The sequence below is a fragment of the Gekko japonicus genome, unplaced genomic scaffold (assembly GCF_001447785.1).
Source record: "Gekko japonicus isolate JY-2015 unplaced genomic scaffold, Gekko_japonicus_V1.1 scaffold6085, whole genome shotgun sequence".
Lineage (NCBI taxonomy): Eukaryota > Metazoa > Chordata > Lepidosauria > Squamata > Gekkonidae > Gekko > Gekko japonicus.
The window spans coordinates 15,894-27,588 of NW_015172194.1; the positions used below are offsets into that span (position 1 = coordinate 15,894).

Consider the following 11,695-nt stretch of genomic DNA (forward strand, 5'->3'; position numbering starts at 1 on the left):
TGCTTTTTAACTTGTGCATTAATGAATTGGAGTTGGGAGTAAGCAGTGAAGTGGCTAAATTTGTGGATGATAGAAGTTGTTCAGTGTGGTGAAAACCAGGGAGGATTGTGAGGAACTCCAAAGGGATCTGTCAAAGATGGCAAGTGGGCGTCAACATGGCAAATGGGGTTCAGTGTGGCCAAGTGCAAGATGATGCACATTGGAGCCAAAAATCCTAAATATAAATACACATTGATGGGGTCTGAACTGGCAGAGACTGACCAAGAGATAGATCTTGGAGTTGTAGCTTTGGAAAAATTGCAGAAAAAGGCAACTAGAATGATAACAGGGTTGGAACACTTTCCCTATGAAGAAAGGTTAAAGCACTTAGGGCTCTTTAGCTTGGAGAAACGATGACTGAGGGGTGACATGATTGAGGTTTATAAGATTATGCATGGGATAGAGCAGGTAGAGAAAGAGGTACTTTTCTCCCTTTCTCACAATAGAAGAACTCATGGGCACTCAATGAAATTGCTGAGCGGTCGGGTTAGAATGGAAAAAAGGAACTACTTCTTCACCCAAAGAGTGATTAACACATGGAATTCACTGCCACAGGAAGTGGTGGCGGCTACAAGCATGGAGGTGGCAGCTACAAGCAGGGAATTAGATAAGCATACGAAGCAGAGGTCCATCAGTGGCTATTAGCCACAAGGTATAGATAGGGACTCTGGGGCAAGTGATGCTCTGTCTTCTTGGTGCTTGGGGGGTCAATAGTGGGAGGGCGTCAAATGTCCTGGCCCCACTGGTGGACCTCCTGATGGCACCTGGTATTTTTGGCCACTGTGTGACAGAGTGTTGGACTGGATTGGCCTTTGTCCTGATTCAACATTGGCGTCTCTTATGTTCTTATGTGTGATTCCCCACTTCTCCACATGAAGTCTGCTAGGTGACCTTAGGTCAGTCACAGTTCTCTCGGAACTCTCTCACAAGGCTCCTGTTGTGGGGAAAGGAAGGCAAAACTATTATAAGCCACTTTGAGACTCCTCATGGTAGAGAAAAGCAGGGTATAAAAATCAACTCTTCTTCTTAATCATCAGCAGAAGCTTAGTTCTTGATGTGCTCTAATTCATTGTGACCAGTTTAAAGAAATGGCATTCGATGATCTTAGCCTCCTAAAAAAAATTGCACTGAAATCATAGACATTTAAGCTTTTTACTCTGGTTTGGTTAAGAGGTATCAACTGAATCTCCTCTTCATCCTTTTGCCAACTCACAGTGATCCTTGTAGTGATTTCAACATTTGAATGTCCTTTTCTTACTATTCTCTCTCTACTAGCTGCATCATTTTCTAAGGAGCATCATGTTTAACAACAGTGCTGGAGACACTGTGTGTTTTGATGAAAATGGAGAACTGAATGCTGGTTTCGATGTTACAAACTGGGTAACATTCCTAAACGGATCTTTTGTTAGAGTGAAAGTGGGAAGCCTGGATCCTCGGGCTCCTCCAGGCAAAGAGCTGACTCTTAATGATGATCAGATTGTGTGGCACAGAACCTTTAACCAGGTAAGACACAGAGGAGATTCTTGTGTGTATAAAAGAACTGGGAAAGTCACATGTTACCTGTTTCAGAACTATGCCTGCCCTTGAAGCATGGGAGTATTTAGATGGAAGAGTATACTGTGAATTATATTCTTACTAGGAATAAGGCCCATTGTCGAAATAAATACAATGAGCTCTAGAAAGAGGCTCTGGGAGAGTGCCCTGGCCTTGGGCACTTAGCATCAATTTGCTGTGGCAACCTCAACAGGGTATAATGACACAGACTTCACCATTTTCTCCAGAGGAACTGATCTCTGCTACCTGAAGAGGAGTTGTAATTTTGAGTGATCTCCACTCCTCACCTGGAGATTGACAACAGTGGTTCCCCAGATTGGCAACAATGATTCCCCAGGAGGAAATGGCTGGTTTGGAGGGTGGAGTCTATGGCATTGTACCTGTCTGAGGTCCCACCCCTCCTCCAACCCCATCCTCTCCAGGCTCCACCCCTCAAGTCTTCAGGAATTTCCAACCTGGAGTTGGCAACTCTATCTCCTTCCCAGCCAAGCATCAACCTTCCATAATCTGCCCCTCACTCTTTAGCTTTCCATCTCCCCACACACACACCTGCAGCCTCTACCGAGCTTTGAAGCCCTAACTGCTATGTCACATTGGCTGGCATAGGAGGGCCATCTCAGCAAAGGACACAGAGTACACCATTTTCTCCAGGGAAACTGATCTCTGCCATCTGGAGAGCAGTTGTAATTCTGAGTAATCTCCAGCCCTCACCTGGAGATTGGCAACAATGGTTCCCCAGGAGGAAAAGTACAATTTTTCTCTGCAATGGGGACCAAAGCAGCTTACATCATTCTCTTCTCCCCCTTTTGACTTGCTCAACATCCCTGTGAGGTAGGTTAGGCTGAAAGTCTGTGACTGGTCCAAAATTACCCATTCAGCTTCCACAGCAAGAACCTGGGTCTAGCAGACTGTGTTCTGAAGCGCTGACTGCTATGCCTAGGGTAGTCAACCTCCAGGTGGAGACTGAAGATCACCAGGTATCATAGATTCTACCATAAAATCTCCAGGAATTTCCCTCCCAGGAGCTGGCAACCCTAGTCAGGACTGGTCCTGATGAGTTTTCTCCTAAAGATCAAAATAGGCATGGAAAGGTTGGTTGCTTAGCAACAGGCACTGGCCGGGTGCTGGGTCTGCCTCTCTTCCCCACCAACTCCAACCTCAGCCACTGTTCCTTGTCAGAATTACTGGCAAACCGCTGTCTCTCCACCTGGAGGTTGGCTACCCTAGGTGTAGCAGTTAGCGCTTCAGAGCAGGGTTTGCCATGTAGAGGTCAGTTCCCCTATGGCATTATACCCTGCTGAGCCCTTCCCGTCCCCAAATACTGGCCTCTATAGGATCCACCCCCCAACTCTCCAGGTATTTCCCTACTCAGAGCTGGTAACCCTACATTCCCCTCAGTGCCTGTTACTTTGATGAAGGAATAGGATTGTAATCAGTTACAAAGATTACTGTGTATATCACATTGCTTTTACTTCATTGTCTCGTACCTTTGTAACCCACTTTTTGCATTATAGTATGTCATGCCTGAGACAAAAGTTTGTCTTATTGTCATTGTTGTTTGTATTGTTTTCCTATTCTGTAACCCTGGTCCTATTGTATCCAACTGTCTGATCAATGCGTCAGGAATTTATCACATTTTTTCTAATAATTATCAAGCAAGAAAGTGCTCAAAGTGCTCAAAGGCCCCGGTCACACGGGAGGATTTGCCCCGCAAGAGGGACAGATCGGGGGCTCATCAAGCGGGCGCGATCACACCTCAACATCTGGGAAGCATCACGTACATGTCCTTGATCTGCCCTTTTGGCCCGTAAATGCACATTAAAAAGGTACTACCCAAAGAGCACTACCTTCCAGATGATGCATGGCATCTTCAGGCATCTGGTTGGGGAAGCACTGGTAGCCTGTCGCAGCCAGCGCCGTTCCTCATCCCACACATGCACACCAACACGCAATGTCCGTTTTGCCACGCTACATCTGATCGCCTGCCAAAGGACGGAGCATAGAGCCACAGGGGTGCATCGGATTGTGCTCCCGCGGTTCTTTTTGCTCTGACTCTACTTTGCCTCCCTTCAGCGGCGCAGTATCCCACTCGTGTGACCGGAACCATAATCTCCATACAACTAGAACTCTGTGTTGCCATCTTTCCATATCAACAGTGTAAGAACTGCCAGAATAATATTTGTTCTCAGTGAATACAGACTTGATGCTAATAATTCTTTTTGCTTATGGACAGGCAGTGCCCCTTTCCATCTGCAGTGAAAGTTGTAATCCTGGCTATACCAGGAAAAAAAAGGAAGGGGAGAAATTTTGCTGCTATGATTGTGCTCAGTGTCCAGAAGGAACAATTTCTCAGGATGAGGGTAAGATACAAAACAAATGGAGATGTCAATCAAATCTGATATGATAATAAGATGATGGTCCCCAGTTTGTGATCTAGAGGGAATAGGAATACCAGCCATTCATTTTTCTCCTCTTTGAATAAAAAGATTCCATGTCATCTTGAACTCAGAAATGATCCGTGAATATCAAGTTGTAGCCCATGGAATATATAGATTGCCCAGCATTTTCAAATTATGTCCTTCCTGTCTCCTGATTGGCTCTTCTGGAGAATTCCTGCTCCTGCAGAGCCTCTGTGTTTGGTGTAGTGGTGAAGTGCATGGACTCTAATCTGGGAGAACTGGGTTTGATTCCCCACTCCTCCACTTGCACCTGCTGGACGACCTTGGGCAAGCCATAGTTCTGGTACAGCTGTTCTTGAAAAAGAGCAGTTTCTGTCAGAGCTCTCTCAGCCCCACCTACCTCACAGGGTGTTTGTTGCGGGGAGGGGAAGGGAAAGGCATTTGTAAGATGCTCTGAGACTCCTTTGGGCAGTGAAGGACGGGGTATAAATCCAATCTCTTCTTCTTCTTCCTTGTGTTGTTGCTCCTTCAGCAGTTAGGTTAAACTGTTAAGGTTCTCTCTCTTCTATGTTCTATAACAATTTGTTCTTCAATAAACCTACTGGTTTTTCTCTAAACAGTCATTGCTCCACTTCCTTGCATATTTAAACTCTGCCAACACTACACACCATTAAATTGGGAGTACCCTGGAAAAGAAAGCTTTCCTAAAAAATAGCTCATCCTTTGCTTAACTGGCTGGGTACATTGGAGAGTCCATGCCCTTAGTGTTGAGAACAGCCAACAAAATCCTTAGTTGTTTGGACAGAAAGCTGTAGGAGGGGAATAAGGGTCAGCACCATTCAATACAGTTAATATTTAGGCTTGGTAAACAAAGCTGGTGGTAAAAACTGTCCAAGACTGAAGTCAGAGTAATGTTGCTCAAAGATGGTAGCCAGTATGCTGCCTTCATTGCAGGTTGCACTTAAAAATGTAGTGAATAGTTGGATGATGCAGATCAGCCATCCGATAAAAAAACATTTAACCGATGTTGTCATATGTCTTTGGGGTGGGGTTGCTGGTAAAGTTTAGCTCTTATATTGCCAAGAGAGGCTAAGAGAATTGTTTGGCAAAGGCACCTTAGTAAATTCATGGCTGAGATGAGGTGAGACTGAAGGGCAAACCACATCTTCATTTCGAATAGCAAGAATTTTAATAAAGACCTTACAAGTTAAGAACCCCAGTGTGAAAATCCTCCCTTCTTTATATCACTTCTCAAACACAGCCATTTCTCTGACCCCTTCTCTGAAAATAACAACTGTTAAGTGTCTTATAAGTCCTTTCTCTAGTATTTATCAAGATCTTGAGATATCAAGTAACTTATCTTTTTCAGACATGGATGCCTGTGTCAAATGTCCACACGACCATTATGCTGACGACAGACAAAATAAATGCAATCTCAAGGTGCTAAGTTTCCTCTCTTACAATGAACAATTAGGAATCACTTTAGCTATGCTGGCTATCACCTTAGCTGCAGTTGCAGCTTTGGTGCTTGTAATTTTCGTAAAGCACCAGGAGACTCCCATTGTCAAAGCCAACAACCGGAGCATCACCTACATTCTCCTCATCTCCCTCCTTCTCTGCTTCCTCTGCTCCTTGCTCTTCATTGGGAAACCTTTGCAAGTGACCTGCCTTCTCCGACAAACTACTTTTGGTATTGTGTTCTCTGTGGCCCTTTCCAGCGTGTTGGCCAAAACCATCACTGTAGTCTTAGCATTCATGGCTACCAAACCAGGATCCAAGATGAGGAAATGGGTGGGGAAAAGGATGGCAAATTCTATTATTATTTTCTGCTCCTTTACTCAAGCAGGCATTTGTACCCTTTGGCTAAGTACTTCCCCTCCATTCCCTGATATGGATATGTATTTACTTTCAGCGAAAATCATACTGGAATGTAATGAGGGCTCTGCTACCATGTTTTACTGTGTCCTGGGCTATATGGGCTTCCTTGCAATTCTCAGCTTCGCTGTGGCTTTCTTTGCTAGGAAGTTACCTGACAGCTTCAATGAAGCCAGATTTATAACCTTCAGCATGTTGGTCTTTTGCAGTGTTTGGTTGTCCTTTATTCCAACTTACTTGAGCACCAAAGGGAAATTCATGGTGGTTGTGGAAATTTTTTCTATCTTGGCTTCCAGTGCTGGCTTACTGGGTTGCATCTTCCCCCCTAAATGCTATATCATCATTATGAGACCTGATCTGAACAATAGGGATCAATTAAAAAAGAGAAAAAAGTGAGAGGAATATAAGGTTATTTTCTGCTCTGAGATATATTCCCTCCAAATGTCCAGATATGACAGTTGTATATGCTACTTCATAGAAAATTGTTACAATTCCACTATATTGCTTCAGCATCTGAAGGAGTTTAAGGGGGAGGTTCAGTATCCTGAAATATTTTCAAGAAAAGCTCAGAAATTGTATAATGCCTAATGAGCTAGATCCAACCTTCTTGCTGAAATTTGCTGTAAATTGTTTATATTTGATTGTAATTTATTGTTTTAAACTATATGTTATTGTTTTAAACTATATGTTATTATTTTAACCTGGCACTTTGTGCCCCTGTTAGCCACCCTGAGCCTTCGAGATAGGGCGGGATATAAATGTAAATATAAATAAATAAAATAAACCAGCCATTCTGCTGCTAAAAATGTACAAATGTAAAAAGACCACTCAAAATGGTATTGTGAGAAGCATGGGACCTGCATGTTCAAAAGCCATGTGAGTTGGGGACTGTCCTATAGAAGGGAATTAGGTAAAACTGAATGCAAAACCTGGCTGGATCGAACAAGTGTCTATAACTGCATATGTCTCTTGACATGACAAAGTGATATAGGATCACCAACCTTTTCATGGGGCCTGAGGATCTTCCAGAACTACAACTGATCTCCAAAAGACAGCTCCGTTTGCCTGAATAAAATGGCTGCTTCAGAAGGTAGAATGTATGGTATTATAACCCACTGATGTCCATGTTGATGCTCCACTGTCAAATCTTCAGGAGTTTGCCAACCCACAGTTGGCAAACCTGCTGCAGTATCCTCGAGCATGACTAAAGTTTATTGGTGTCTAAGTTGGCATGGATATAAGTGATTTACTGATTTATATCTGCAAAGTGCCTCAGAAACTGGTTGAAGATCCCACTACTTGATCTTGATGGCTGAAACTTGAGGGTCTTCTTCACTTTGTCATTTTATTTTTTTTTACTGTGTTTTATTGCAGCATATGGTTTTGGTTTTAATGATCAAAACTATTGTACAATGTTGTCCCTTATTAACCTTATTGTATTTTGCTAGTTTTATGGTTTTATGGTTTTTATATTGTTGGCTATGCGCTGTAACAATAAAATTCAATTAGATAGAATTGCTGGAAAGCATAGCCAAGATGCAATGAGGTCAGCAAATTAAGTCTCCTTTTTCACAATCAGCACCACAAAATAGAGCTTAAAAAGGAGCGCCAGACTGGGTTCCATTAGTGTTTATTTCCAATGTTACCATAAGGCCCTTTTCACATCACTGTTCTAAAATGAATGTTATTCGTTGTTGGCCCAATTTCTGTTAAAGCAATACAGTGATGGAGGTTTCATACAGCAAATTTCATTCTGTTAAGTGCTATGATCATTTCAAACAGTGCCACTTCCCCCCTCCCTTTTTCATCGCACAATCTTCCTCAGACTTTTTAAACGATCTAAGGTGAGTGCTATAGCTCTAAACTGCTGGCGTGCTGAAGTGCTATAGTGGTACCATTGAGATGTATTGACTCAATGGAGTCAATGCATTTCAATGGTGCTGCTATAGCACTTCAGTGTGATATCACGGCAAGAAAGGGCAGGGGAGAAAGCAGCACTGTAGGAAGTGCTATGGACATTTTAAAGAGCACATCACAGTGATTCAACAAAGGGGTTGAAAACAGAAAACAGCAGTTTCCCTCAAAAGCAGCTCAACCACACTTTGTTAACCCAATGCAAGTGGGGTAGTATGAACAGGTAAATAAATTCCACTAGCAGCCAGTTACTAAAACGAGTCTGGTCCCGGTCACACGGGCAGGAAACCACGGGGGGGAAGTGTGGCAGTTTGCCCCGGGGCAAACTAAGGCGCGGTTACCTGATCAGACCTCCCGTGGAGGTACTGTGGAGGTTCCGTGGGAAAGGAGAGGTGCCGATCGCAGAACAATCCCGCGCGCAAAAACGAAGTGCGCGGTGCGGCAAACAGGAAGGTTTTTTTTGTTTACACCATGACTGCGCATGCTCCGTTGTGTGCTTTTGCGCATCCACAAAGACATGAAGAAAAAAAAAACTTTTTCGCCAGGGAACATGGGCGGGCGCCGGATGCCACCGGAAACGCGATCAGACGCCCGCCCTTGCCCCGCGGTTTCCGTAAACTAGTACCTCGGAGGTACTAGTTTTTTGCCGCGTGGTTTCGGCAGGAAGCCTCGTTTGAGCCACGGGAGTGCTACACTTCCCAGATGTGCCGGTGAGATCGCGCCCCGAAAACCCGCATGTCTTCCGTCTGACTCGCATGGCTAATGTTCCGTGTGACCGCAGCCTCTGTCTGAAATGACAGAAAAAACCCATTAGCAACAAGCTACTAAATGGAATACAAAGGCAGTTTAAAAAGGGAGTTTGTTCTTCTTGTTCTGTTGTAAAACAAAACAAAAGCTAACATTGGAGCATGGGGCAATTAGTAGCAACTCTGTTGACTGTCTATCCCACCTCTACTTGCATGCAAAATAAAAGGAAAATGATATAGATGTGGCACCACTGTGGCTTTCAGAAGGAAACCATCATGCTAAATGTGTAAATATTTTAGTATGGACAAACAGCCATTCATTGTGGAGTGAAGAGTATAGTGGAACATTATAGTTGATAAAAATGTTATTAGGAAACCTCACCTGATTTTCATGTAACCATTGGTGGTGTTGTTGTTTTTAATGGACTTTGATGATGGATGCATGAAATATACTCTCCTAGTTCTGAGCTGTTCTGACTTGGATGGCCCAGGCTACCCTGATCTTGTCAGGTCTTGGAAGCTAAGCAGGGTTGGCCCTGGTTAGTACTTGGATGGGAGACCTCCAAAGAATACCAGGTTTCCTACACAGAGGCAGGCAATGGCAAACCACCCCTGTTCATATCTTGACTTGAGAACCATGTGGGGTTGCCATAAGTGGGTTGTGACTTAACAGCACTTTCCACCACCACTTACCAGCTACTTTGTTGGCAAACCACGCATCAAAACATCCTGAATGGTAACCACAAAGCAAAATCATTTGTGTGCACTTTGCAATATTTTATTTTGGACTTGTGGTGTCACTGAATAAGTGTATATGTTGATCATAAAAAAACCCTCGAGCCCCTGATGGCACCTGGTATTTTTGGCCACTGTGTGACAGAGTGTTGGACTGGATGGGCCATTGGCCTGATCCACCATTGGCTTCTCTTATGGTCTTATGTTTTTTTTTTTCTAAACTCCCCCCCCCAAAAAAAAACTTAATTGTCAAAGAAGGGGATTAGGTTCAAAGAGACAAGGATGTCCCCCATTCTTCTTCAGGCTTAAAAATTGATGTAAATTGAGCTTAACAGATCAAGGCTATCTGGGAATGTTTTGGAAAGCTGCCTTAACAAAAAACCATTAAAAGCTACAGTTTTCAGGAACTTTGAGCTGAAAATTCATCCTTTTCTCTAAAATATAATCCGGGCTTAATGAAAGTCTGAACAGCAACCTTGCCCTTGGCATGCCCACATATGCATGGATGCATCACGCTGGTAACTGGAAAAGTGGGCTCAAAAAAGAGAGAAGGAGTACAGTTGCCAACTTTGGCATGAGAAATTCCTAGAAATTTGGGAGCAGTGCCTGAGGAGGGGAAGGAGCTCAGTGGGGCTGTGATGCCATACGGCCCACCCTTCCAAACTGCCATCTCCTCCTGGTTAGCTGATCTGTATGATCTGAATATCAGTTGTAACCAGGGGTCATTTCATAGAAAAAGAGGTACAGGAGCTCATTAGCACAACTCATTAGCATAACTTATTTGCATATGCCACACACCCTTACATCACGGGAAGTGTGTCAGAAGGCAACACCCACCGCTCAGGCTCCACTGGACTGTTTTGGATTGCTGGCTATTGCGGGGGGGGCGTGCAGATCTGCCCTCACAGAGGAGGGAAAGCTTGTACCTGAATAAAACTTCATCTTAAAGGTGCCAGCCACTGGACTGTTCTGGGCCGAGGGGCTGGGGAGTCTCTGCAGCTTACCTGGCTGCTTCTTGCTCTGACTGAGGGCTGCTGGGAGCAGGGGTGGGGCTTGTTACATGTTCCCGCCCCCTGGGCTCTTTACTGCCAGAGTTCCGCTCCTGTGCGCTCCTGCAGGAAATGACCCCTGGTTGTAACCATGGGAGAACACCAACCCCCACCTAGAGGTATGTAAGCACAGCCAGGGGAGTGTTCGTGGTGCCACTAATGAAATCATTGAGAGAATGACAAGGACTGCATTTATTTGATGATTTTTTAAAAAAAGTATGATTCCTCTTGAGGATCCTGCTTGAGACAGTTAACAAGGCAAAAATAAAAATAGAAACCATAAATTGTGTAATATTAAAGCAGACAAGAAAATCAAACCATCACTTCACTGACAAAAAGAGGGAACACTTCAGTTGACATGCCTGTGAAAAGAAAAATGTTTTGCCTGTGCAAAAACAATGGCAATGAAGTAAGTGTGAGGTGAGCCAAGCCACAATGAGGAGCTGAGTCCAAAAATGAGACACCATCACTATAATAAATAAATAAATGCCTTTTAAATGATTTGCTGTTGTTCAGTTGCACAGTCGAGTCCAACTCTTCGCGACCCCATGGACCAGATCACGTCAGGCCTTCCTGTCTTCTGCCGTCCTCTGAAGTTTGCTCAATTTCATGGTCGTTGCATTGGTAACACTGTCTAACCATCTCATCCTTTGCCGTCCCCGTCTTCTTTGATCTTCAATCTTTCCCATCATCAGGGACTTCTCCAGGGAGTGCTCCCTTCTCATTTGCAGGTGCAGCTTAATTTCAAGTGAATCCAAAACAGCTTATTTTATGGGTTTTTCCTGGTCAAAAGAACACCAAGCCCCTCACTTGCTTTTGTAGACACAGAGATTGGCAGAATAAATTATGTAAAAACAACTGAGTGTACATTTCCTTGCTAGCCTCCTATACCGTGGTAACAACCTTGTTATGGAGCAACCTTGTTTTTTCCAAAATCCACTCTTTTAGATATACCCCCTTAATTCCCCTTTCTCTTGTTCTCTTAAAAAATAAACCAACCATAGGTATTTCTCTTTGGAGAACTTCAGCCATTTGTGTAATTTCAGCCCTTGTATTAGTTTTATGTTACATACTGCAGGGGGGTTGTGAAGCAAACGCATTCACAAACGGTTAACTTATGTAGTTGCAGCTTGCTCACAGTGTAGCCAATTTGTTTTCTCAGTTTCAAGGTCAGGCAGAGGCGTCAATTAATGTTACTGGAGACTTGACTCTGTTGGTAAAGCCTTACACCTGGTATTTAGAGGGAGCAAAGTATGTCTGGGTGCTCCAGTTGGAGGAAGCTCAGACTGAGGGATCGCTTGAGTTTGCAGCTGGTCAGCATACACAGAGACTCCTACACAATGCTCCCCTGTCATTTTGGTTCATGATTGTGCCTCCCGAGAAC

The 11,695-nt window shown here is 43.9% G+C and overlaps 1 protein-coding gene across 1 annotated transcript in view; it reads left to right on the top strand.

Moving 5' to 3' along the window:
• LOC107118700 (vomeronasal type-2 receptor 26-like) overlaps positions 1-6,263 on the top strand; it is a 10,848-nt gene extending 4,585 nt beyond the window's left edge. The window contains exons 4-6 of the mRNA XM_015421058.1: positions 1,315-1,542; positions 3,827-3,977; positions 5,362-6,263. Of these exons, the coding sequence (XP_015276544.1) occupies positions 1,315-1,542; positions 3,827-3,977; positions 5,362-6,263 (1,281 nt within the window). The remainder of the gene's footprint in view (positions 1-1,314; positions 1,543-3,826; positions 3,978-5,361) is intronic.
• The last annotated feature ends 5,432 nt before the right edge of the window (positions 6,264-11,695 follow it).